This window comes from Fragaria vesca, linkage group LG3 (assembly GCF_000184155.1).
Source record: "Fragaria vesca subsp. vesca linkage group LG3, FraVesHawaii_1.0, whole genome shotgun sequence".
Lineage (NCBI taxonomy): Eukaryota > Viridiplantae > Streptophyta > Magnoliopsida > Rosales > Rosaceae > Fragaria > Fragaria vesca.
The window spans coordinates 24,513,352-24,524,674 of NC_020493.1; the positions used below are offsets into that span (position 1 = coordinate 24,513,352).

Genomic DNA, 11,323 nt, shown 5'->3' on the forward strand with positions numbered 1-11,323 from the left:
TGAACTTGGTAGTCATCTTAGCGTCGGGGGCGTCACCGATGAAGCATCGCCGTTGAAATTGAATCTGGTGTCTTCGAGGCAGAGGCAGCGGTGTCGGAGCCGTCATCATCGTCAAGGCGGAGGCGTCTTCATCATTGTTGAGGCAGAGGTGTTGTCATCGTCGGCGTCGTCGAGGCGGATGAGGTATCGTCGTCATTGAGGCGGAGGCATATTCATCGTCGTTGAGGCAGAGGTGTTGAGAGAGAGACAGGAGTAGATCTGAAAAAGACGAAAGGGGAGAGAGAGAAGAGTAGATCTGAAGGAAAAAAATAAGAAAAAGGAAAGATCAAGTGAGAGGAATGTTGGGGATGAGAGGGTATTATGGTATTTTTAATAGGTAAAATTCGGATCAGGCCTCATGCTATTAGTTTGGAGCTTGGTTGATGTTCTAAATTGTATAAAAATTAATAAAAATAGATTTTTTGTGTTTTTAAATTTGGTTATGTGTTACCGGATAGTTTTTTTATTCTTTTATTCCTACCGAAACAAATTTGTCATTTAATACGACACCGTTGCGTCTTCGGTGACCACACAAAAACCCTGACTTCTCACAACCCTAGTCTCCATCCCACAGAAACCTGAGATGAGGCGATTACAAACGGCGGCTTACTTGCCGGAAGAATTGACGGTTAAAGTCCTGGAGAGGTTGCCGGTCAAATCCCTAATCCGGTTCACCTCCGTTTCTAAACGCTGGCGCTTCATCATATTGTCCGACCCCGAATTCGCGAAATCCCAGTTCCAAATCGCTTCTCAGCACCAAACCTTCCGTCACAGAGCCCTCGTCTCCACCTCCAACGAAACTGAGATTGAATCCCATAACTTGTTGTCTTCCTCATCGCCAAAGCTTAGGTGCCCGTTCATTCTGCCCCGGACTGCTGTCAAGTTAATTTGCTCCTGCAATGGTTTGGTTTGTGCACTGCTTCTTCCACTAAAGCACTTCTACATCTGGAACCCATCAACTGGCTTCTTCTCTAAGTTACCTGAACCTGTTGGTTACCCCTTAAAGAATCGATCCCTGTTCATCTGTGGGTTTGGCTATTTGTCGGCCTCTGACGATTACAAACTTATCGCCAAACTTAAAGACGATATGTTTGGTGATGGGTATGACTATGATTATTATTTTGATGTCGTCGTGGTGATGCTTATCTTCTCATCTAAAGCCAACAGTTGGAAAAGAACAGAAGCCCCTGTCGGTTATCACTTCAATGGTGCTGGGATTCTTTCAAATGAGGTGGTTCATTGGATGGACAAGCGGAACGACATGGCCATCGTTGCGTTTGATCTAGCAGAGGAGGAGTTCCGGGGAATGCCGCTGCCAGTTGTAGATGGTGGTGAGCTTGGATTTCTCCGGGCTTATGGAGACAGTCTGTGTGTATTCGATCTTGCAAAGGTTTGTACTTCGTGCTCCATTGATATGTGGGTGATGAAGGAATACGGCGTGGATGACTCATGGATGAAGCTATTTAAGTTGAAGATTTCCAATCAGCCTGAGAATATAAAGGGGTTACGGCCAAACTTGGTATTGGAAACTACCACATTTCTGCAAAAGAGAACTGTAGACAGTGATGGGCGGAGTGTGATCGAGGTGATAAGGAGCGGTCATACTAAAGAGGAGCTTCATTCGTTTGTGTTAAGCATGAATGCAAAATTCATGGAAATGATTGAATATGAAGAGACTCTACTTCGGCTTGGTTAGTCACCCCTCATTTTCAAATTTCTATGCCCTTCAATTCACATTTGTAATTGATTGAATCGGAGTGATAATAATATTAGACCGTTTGCTTTTTGTTATTTTTAGGATGTGACTTTATGTTACTATAAAGGAATCATTACACTTTGATACATTCATGCTTAAGTCAGTATTTGTGCGTTTGTGCTCCTACCACAGTTACTTCCATTATGATATACTGCAGTCACATAATGTGTCTTTGGCAGAAGTTATGACTTGTGAGAGTTCTGCTTTGTTTTGCCAAAACTACGGTGGTTTTGGTTGGCCAAAGCCAGTTTGGGGATGAGTGTGTTGGTTGTAAGTGAGAGATGGGAGAAAATGTAGAACAAATTGATTGGTTCTATGGTCCACTTCTGTTAAACATATATGGCAGCTTCTCTTGTATTGTTATTTGTTTCAGATAGGTAGGAATAGCATCAGGCCCGCTCACCTGCGGGACACTATTTACGGGACAGAAAGGGACGAATCACTCACAGCCTTTGGATTTTAAGTGACTAAATCTTACGGTTATAATGGCTCTAGCCTTTTATCCAATTCTTATCCCAAATTCCCAACTTATGCGACCTGCACCATCTTCTGCTCACAAATTTGTCCAAGCCATGCCCAGATTTTCTGTTGATCTTCTTGTCCTCTCTCTCTCTCTGCCATGCCCAGATTTGTTCTTCTGCTTACCCTCTCGCAACTCCCTAGGCCATAGTATCTGCAATCTCTTTACATCTACTTTCTCTGCACTTCTTTTGTTTCTTCATGAGAGTTCTATTTTCAGATCTATTTCATTCTTTACTACTCAATCGGTTTATGGGTCAGAGTATGGGTTCGATAGTTTACTCAATTTTCCTATTGCAATTGATTTTCTCTACGGTTCCTTTGTTTTCCTACTTATGTTTGCTTTGTTTTTTTGGAGTTAGTTTTCATGTTTTGAACCCGTAACAGATCACTTCGAATGATGAGAGAGGATAGCATAAATACCTTTATGAAATTACAAATAGGATGGTGAGATGAAGGGATAAACAGATGAAGAACTTGGAGATCTGGGTAGCAGAGGCTGGTAAAGGAGGAACTGCAGAACTGGAATCTAATAGGTTTAGATTAGGGCTGTAAGATTTAATCACTTAAAATCCAAGGGATGTGAGTGATTCGTCCCTTTCTGTCCTGTAGACAGTGTCCTGCAGGTGAGCGGGCCTGGGCATAGTATTATTAGTCTACCAGTTTTAGTTTTTCTTTCTTTCAGGGTTTTTTGGAGGGTTTCTTGTCTCCTGCGTTTTTTTTTTTTTTGGCTTCTGCTTCTTTTCTCTTGTGTGTAGTGTGGACATCTTATTCTGTTTATCTCAACGCTGATATTTGAATAATATTGAAGACCATGTTGTCTGTTATGCTAGGAACTTAGCAGGTAGAATATGTTTTATTTTCTATATTGTATTTCTAATGGTCGTCTCCCTTGGATTGCATTTTTGTGCCAAGATTTTAGTTTGGGTTTGGCTTAATCGGTTTTGATACATATGCATTGTTGATGTCTGCTCTCTTTGTTGAGCTTTTGCCAACTACTTGATTTCATCTGTCTTCATTTATAAGCCAACCTAAATAGCATGAGCTTTGGGTCTTGCAACTTATTTCAATCCCTACCCACAATACACCAAATTCCATCACAAAGGTTGTGATTGTTGTAGGAGTGTTGGTTACATCAGTTGGTTCAAGTCCAAGTGTTCGACTGCCAGTTTTAAGCTAGGTTGCATGGAATCAGAAGAGGAAATGTATGGAAACGCGGAAGCGTTTTTTTTAAAAAAATACTTGGAAGCTGAAGCATTTTGGAAGCGCGGAATAAAATAAATATAATATATATATATATATATTATAAGAAATAAAATATGTATTTATAGAGTACGGCTATTGAGACCTCCAAATTTGCTCACTTGACCTCCTTTTATTATGAGTTATTGAATGACAATTATCTCCTCTTACGTAATGACTATTAAGGACAATAATCATATAAAAATAAGTTTATTTATTCTCTCTACACTTTCCAATTCAATAATTAATTGTATTGTTATTCTTTATTAATTTTCCTTATTATATTTTTAATTTCTAATTTTACTACTATATTATATATTAATTAAAACTAAATATGATACAATATACAACAATGTGACATAGTAATTTCTACTATCATACATATTAGAAGCATATATATACAAGGTGAAGATTATATATGACAAAAACAAATCGATAAATAGAAAAATTAAATAACTATAGAAATAATTCATGATGTACATAAATAGAGGAAAAAGGAACATACATAGTATACAATGTTATCCTTGATCGTTGTTTAGCACAAGTAAAAATAAGAAAAAAGAAAAGCTAATTTATGTTAGAATATTTTCTTGTTGGTAAATATAATTTTTTTTTATCAGATAATTAAACTATTATTATGCTACAACAAGCCTACTGTGAGTCGAAGACACGGCCTCTCACTTATAAGGAGGGACGGTACTGGGTTGGTAAATATAAGTTTTTGAAACCCAATATTTTATGTTATTTGATTTTTAAGAGAAAAATTGACGTCATTGAAAACTTTTTTTTACAAATTGATCAAATAATGGGCCGGTTTGGTGATATTCTATGGGAAATAAAAATATATCAAGGAATTAAGGTCGTGAAAGAGATTTGAACGAAAAAAAAAATCAAGGAATAGAGATCTCGATGATAGCATGCAAAAAGAAAAAAATAAAAGAATGAGAAGTCTAGAGAATAAATAAGAGGTATAATGAATAACTTATCAACATATATGTGAATAACATACATAAGGTTATTTTAGGAATTTGAAAGGAGGTCTAGTGAGCAAATGCTTGTAGTTAAAATTAAAAAGGAGGTGTAAATAGCATGAGAGGTATACTGAGCAAATTTGGAGGTCTCAATAGCCGCACTCTTACATTATACTTAAGAATGTAATCTACATAGAGAAGGTTTTGCATGTCTTCATTTCTTAATTTATTCTACTCCTCATACCTCTTTCTTATCTCTATGTCTCTCTTCTCTCTAGTTTCAGAACGGTGGCTGGTAAGTGGTAACTTATAGATTATCAATAAAAATTTTCAATCACAGTTTTGTTTATAATGAAACTGAACAAATAGATTGTCATATCATATCAATTGATTCACAAACAGATTTCATTACTAAAAATTGCCATCGCGCTTCCAACACTATAACCACCGTCGTGCTTCCAATCCGGAAGCTTGCACTTCCTTTGCTCTTCCAAAACCACTTTTTCCGCTTCGGTAGCGGGAAACGTGAGTGAGGCCAAGCTTCCGTGCTTCCTAGGTTTTAAGAACGGTAATGGTTGTGAAATGTTGCAACAGTTTGAATTTTGGTAAGGAAATATAGAATTCTCTGAACTAGCAGTGATAGGGTTTCAATTTCTATATTGGTTCTCTTCTGGCTGTCTCCCTTTGATTGATTTTTTGTGTCATGTTTTTATTTCTGTTTGGGTTCTGCTTACTCGGTTGTTAGTTGTTACCGATGCATTGGCTGTTTTTTTTTTTTTTTTCTCGATAGGGAGCTCTAGTTGCACCTTTAAATTTGTTGTGTATACCTCCGTTACTTTGTGCAGCTCCATTTTACTTTTTAACACACTTCAAATCTAAATACACATCCTTCCTATTACTGAAATACCCTCTTCTCTGAAATCTCATCTTTATTACGAGTAATTATTCTTTGCACCCGGAACACCACGTGGTTTCTCTAGGTTCTCTATCACACAGTAAAGTTTTCAATGTTTTCTGATTTACTTCCATCCAGCAAATCCCCAACTACTTAAACTTTTATCACCATTACAGTTAGAATTTAAAGGTGAGAATATGTCTAAACTCATAATTACCGGGTTTTTGGATTTCAACAAACTCGTCCTCGTCAGGCCTGTGTTCTTATCAATGTCGGGCAAACCAATAAATCGCAAATCAAAACCATCATTTCTAACATCAATCAAAGTTCTTTGAAGGCATTTCAAGGTTTGCATCTGTATTTCCATAATCAATTTGTAAGGGTTTCAAAGTCTGTATTTGGATCTGACATTCTTGGATTAGCAAACAAATACAAAATACAAAATAGATCTTGTATAACTAATGGCAGATAATCTGAGAATTGCAATGGTCTCCAATTAGCTGTGGAGGACTACTGTAAGATTATTTGTAGTCTAAAAGGTCTCCCTTGAAACACTAGTTTTTCTTATTCGTTTTTGTTGAAAAGAATAATAATCCATCCTTATCTCAAGTTTCTTGATTGCTTTAAGCCATGAACACCACGATTGGGTTGGTTAAACCACAATCACAGGTTTGAAGACGAAGGCAAATTCATCATTGTGGACTTGCAACCAGCCGTAACTTCCTTCGTCTTAGATACCAAACAAATTCTGGTTTAACAAATGCATTCTCTATTTGCCTTTATTTGTCTTTTTGTATTGAGTTGAAAAAAGTCAAACTTTTGTGTAAAAAGAATAGAGGTGTATAAAGAAAAAAAAATTTAGAGGTGCAACTAGAACCTCCCTTTCTCGATTACACATTTATTTCTCGTTCACTTATTTTGTACTGATTATATGTTATTCTGTATTAATTATATGTTTCTGTGTCTGAATATGGTTCATTTATAAGCCAACTTATGTAGCATGAGCTTTGTGTCTCGCGACTTGTTTCGGTCTTAATCCCCCCTACCCACAACGCACCAAATTCCCATCGCAAAAGTTGTCGACTGCGTTTTGTACACCAGCATATTCTAGTTTCAACTGTTTCGATGCCAGCTGGTTCTAATGGGAAAACGATACGAGGCAAAGTAACTCTCAAGTTGGTTATTCACCACATCCATTTCAATCATTTCAATTATGCTAAGATGTCATGGTGAATACCATGCAGTGTCTCTGGTCTAGTCCTTTATCCGCTTCACTTGCGTAGGCTGTGTTTTGAAGCGCTGGTTGTCCCTGTGTGTAACCCACAATTTGCCAAGACTCCCAGATTCGTCATCTTTTCCCTGCACCTAATCTGAGTCCCTACATTTTCTAAGACCAGCCCACAAGGCCGAAGGGGAAGATACTCAAGATAGCCCATATCCGAAAGGATAGGTCCAAACCCGATTCCCAGCATAAGTACTCAGTATCCCGCGCGTGACGACCACGCCTCTTCAAAACCCTAAAGTTCCTGGGTTCACTGCAAAGCAGCAAATGACGGATCACTTACCCGAAGACGTGATAGTTGAAATACTGAAGAGGTTGCCCACCAAATCCCTAATCCGCTTCACCTCTGTTTCCAAAAGCTGGCGCTCCATCATACTATACGACCCCAAATTTGCGAAATCCCAGTTCCAATTACAAACCGTCCGTCACAGCAGGATCCTCATCTCTAACCCCGATGAACCTGAACTCGAATCCCGAGACTCCTTTTCGTCGTTTGGAGACGATTCTTCAGTGAGAAAGTTAATTAGGTGCCCGTTCATTCGATCTGTGCACAGGTTATATGGCCGTGGTGTCAACTTACTTGGCTCCTGCAATGGTTTGGTATGTGCACAGCTTGATCATCATGATTACCATATCTACATATGGAATCCATCAACTGGCTTCTTCTATGAATTACCAGAACCGGTTGGTTTCCCCCCAAGGCACTTGTTTCTACTCTACTATGGTTTTGGCTATTTGTCGGCCTCTGACGACTACAAAGTATTCACCAAATTTTATGATGATGATGGTCTTCTGATCTTCTCATCCAAAGCCAACATTTGGAAAAGAACGGATGCCCCAGCCCCTCTTGAGTATTACCCTTATCAGGGGATTCTTTCAAATGAGGCACTCCATTGGTTGCACCATCGTAATGGCATATGTGCTTTTGATCTAGCAAAGGAGGAGTTCTGAAGAATGCCGCTGCCTATTAATCAATAAATGTAGATAGTGGTTCGGTTGGGCATCTGCAGGCTTTCGGAGACTGTCTATAGTGGAAATTTTAAAACTGATGGCTCTGTTGATACGTGGGTGATGAAAAACTACGGCGTGGCTGACTCATGGACGAAACTAAAGTTGAAGGTTACCGATCAGCCTGAAAACAGAATCGAATTATGGACAATCTTTTTTTGGGTAATGAATAATTCATTAAGGGACAAAGGCCAAAGACCAAAGCAAGGGCCCAATACAGAAAAAAGAAGCAAGAAACTAAACAACTAAACCCAGCAAGGATCTAGGGATTGTTCTTGAAACAAAAAGAAGAATTCCAGCAAGCTGCCGAGCTCACATTTCTGCTAAGAAAGACTGTAGACAGATATGGGCGGATGGTGCAAGAGCTGATAAGGAGTGGTCATACCGAAAAAAGCTTGAATCGCCTAGCGTAAGATGGAATATAGATGATATGAAACTTATTGGATTTGAAGAGACTTTACTCTCGCTTGGTTAGTCCGACGCCCTCTTTTCTTGATTTACTGGAATTGTTTCAATTAAGCCCGGCAACGGGCCGGATCTGTGCGGGTTCTTACCGGGTGGGCTCTTAACGGGTCGACACGTTAAGCCCGTTGGCTTAACGGGTTTAACCGTGTCGGGCCTGACCGGTTTACGAGTTTCCGTTTGAACCCGTTGGAACCTGCTAAGCTCGTGACCTAACATTTTTTCGTAGGAATGAGCGCGAAACTGAAGCGGATAGCAGTTGGATTTTGTACGGCTTTTTAAAAGTTTTTGCTTAACCGGTCCTAACTGGTTCAACCCGCACGACCCGTTAACTAACGAGTTTTTGGCGTGCGGGCTTTTTTCAGCCCGTTTAGTAAATGGACAGGTTTCGTGCAGGTTTTAGCAGGCAGGTTCGCGGACTAGGGGCCAAATTGCCAGGCCTAGTTTCAAATCACATTTGCAATTGATTGAATATGAGTGACGATAATGTTAGACCGTTTTTTTTTGTTAGATGAAGTGGCTGTAAAGAAATCACTACACTTCAATACGTTTCACATTTGCAATAGGTGTATCAATACCAACCCTTTTTTTTTAATTTTTTTTTTACTACACTTCATATTTGCAATAGGTGTATCAAGAGCAATTATATATGGGAAAATGCTTGAGATCCAAAAGTAATTTTACCAAATATCAATACCAAGTGATGTGACATGTGCCATATGATCAAACTATTTCCAGCATGTATATGCTTATTTTATTTCTATTGTTTAAAATAAAAATATCAGTAATTAAAATTATTATTTTTCGAAAAATTGTATACAATAAACAACAACCAAAAGAACCCTAATCCAACCCTTTCAATTGTAGAGATTATTGAAAAGGCCATCAGCCAAAACTATAACAACGGAAAACAAAGTAGTGTATGGCTTGGTTCATTAGTTCATTGGTAATCGGAATTATGATCTATTGAATCTATTCTATAAGTTTTGTTCAAGTTCATACTATATGTGTCAATTTGTTATATTAAATGACACGAACATATAGCAGTGGTTTTGTGGGATGATCAGTGAGGTTTCGCAATGGTGGTAGTCTTCACTTGGGAATGTCTATACAGTATGTGATAGAGTTATGATGTTTTTCAATTGATAGCCAGATCTATCTTATTTACTGGATTTCATATGAATTTAACAAGAGCTTTCATATTGTTAGGGAAAATTCTAGGGTGAGTTGATGCATAACATACATCAACTCTTTTGAATATTCTTGACCATTGGATATAATAAAATTTTGAATATATCTAACGGCTTAGATTATTCAATATTGATAACTTGTTTATCAGGTAGCATGTAATTTTATAATTTATATATGAAAAATATAATAAAAAACAAAAACAGAATTTAGAAAAAAACCCTAGCTTATTAGAAACAGATTGATGAAACCTAAAGTGAAGGAAGAGAATAGGAGACGAAGGAGAAAGAGGTTGACTTCATTCGTTCTGTGAGAAAAGGAGAGGAAGGAGAAAGAGGTTGATAAAACCTAAGGTAATTTGCTCTCTCAGATTCATTCGTTCTGTGATGTATATGAGTTTATCAAACGCCACAAATGGCTTCACATTTGTTTTATGAATCATCATCTTGTATATATCTGTGGTCTGCATCATTGAATGAGATTTTTCATAACATGGGTGCTCCAGCTCTTCAAGCTTGTTTGGAGAAACTGATTTATATTGATATTTGAGATTAGAATAATAGGGAGGAACAATGGCTTTAAATTGTAAGCGTCTTAAGTTGGTATGCATTTTGACAGATGAAGCTTTAAACTTCAACTGAAAGCTGGAAGTCTGGAACCTTGTATGACAATTTAAACCAGCAAGAAAAATGTTGCACCCAGGGCATTTGTTTTCTTAGAAGCTGCACCAGGGAATTTGTTTTCCTTGTTTTTTTGGACAAGTCAATCTCTATTTCTAACAAATTACAGGTACATATCTTGAGCATGATTCACAAGTTATATATGCTTGGTATAACCATAATGTTAATCACAAAACGTGTTTGATTATACTAGATAACCACATGGCACTCTTCAAGTTCACAGACGCGTCCTGAATTTAGTTTTGGCTCATCTTCTCCATCAGAATCTTCAAGAGAAGCAAACAGGCAATCACACAGGTGTTATTGTCACTGGAATGAGCAACAAGGTTCCAAGGTGTCATTCCTTTCGTAAATTTCTAGCAAGAAAGGCTCTTTTGGATCAGCAAAAAAATGAGTGTGGGGCACCAGATCCTCCCTGCTATTGTCTCACTCTCTTCTCCTCCATGATTGGGATTCCCATGTGATTGTGCTCCTCCTCTAAACACTCAGACACTCAAAGAAAGAGAGAGAAAGATATAGACAGAGATGTGCGGTCTTGTTTGGGCTAATCCTCCTTCATGGTCCTTAAGGACCTTAACCTATAGGGGTACGTAGTACCAGTACCACTCCCACCTGTGAATATTGGATGTGATAAATGTTGTGTTGTTTTTGAGTTTACTCATACAAGCTTTTTAGCTTACCGGGTTTGTTGTTTACAACCCGGCGCACCTATTTCTTGGTGTAGGGGTTAGACCTGCAGGTGAGGATCAACAGGGTTGAGATGGAGGCGTAGTGGCTAGGTTTTTTGTTGTTGTTGGGTTTTGAGTGTGTCTTTGTATATTCTTTTTATATACATTGGGATAGGAATTATTAAACTCATGTGAGCATTCCCTTTCTTGTTCTCAAGTTATGTAAACAAGGAAATGTAATATTTAACTCAATTTGGAGTTGTATGTAAATTTACATTTCGCATTGAGTTTATTTTCCTTGATTTTTGTTGAAACAGGTTTTGGGATATTAATATTTTAGGATATATCATGCCAAAATTTTTGAAATTTATCTTTCGAAAATTGGGGCGTGACGGTTAAGCCTATGGAAACTACTATTTTTATTCTTTGAGAATTTTTTACAACCTTGGTTTTTCCAGGAATTTGAAAAACGGCTTCACCAAAGACACGTCTATCTTTCTAATAGTAGAGATACATATATAGGAACTAATGGAAAGAGTCTTCAATATGTGAAAATTACCTACCCGATAGATATCTCCAAAAAAAGTTTGAAACGGAAGAGTTTTGAAAGAAA

At 37.9% G+C, this 11,323-nt stretch overlaps 2 protein-coding genes across 2 annotated transcripts; both read left to right on the forward strand.

Moving 5' to 3' along the window:
- Window positions 1–622: 622 nt before the first annotated feature.
- Window positions 623–1,735, forward strand: LOC101300041 (F-box/kelch-repeat protein At3g06240-like). Its single transcript, XM_004296166.1, has one exon. The coding sequence runs from the start codon at window positions 623–625 to the stop codon at window positions 1,733–1,735; it is 1,113 nt and encodes a 370-aa protein (XP_004296214.1).
- Window positions 1,736–6,971: 5,236 nt separating this feature from the next.
- On the forward strand, window positions 6,972–7,655 carry LOC101300330 (putative F-box protein At1g33530-like). The gene has a single exon (XM_004296167.1). It carries the CDS (start codon window positions 6,972–6,974, stop codon window positions 7,653–7,655), a length of 684 nt encoding a protein of 227 aa, XP_004296215.1.
- The last annotated feature ends 3,668 nt before the right edge of the window (window positions 7,656–11,323 follow it).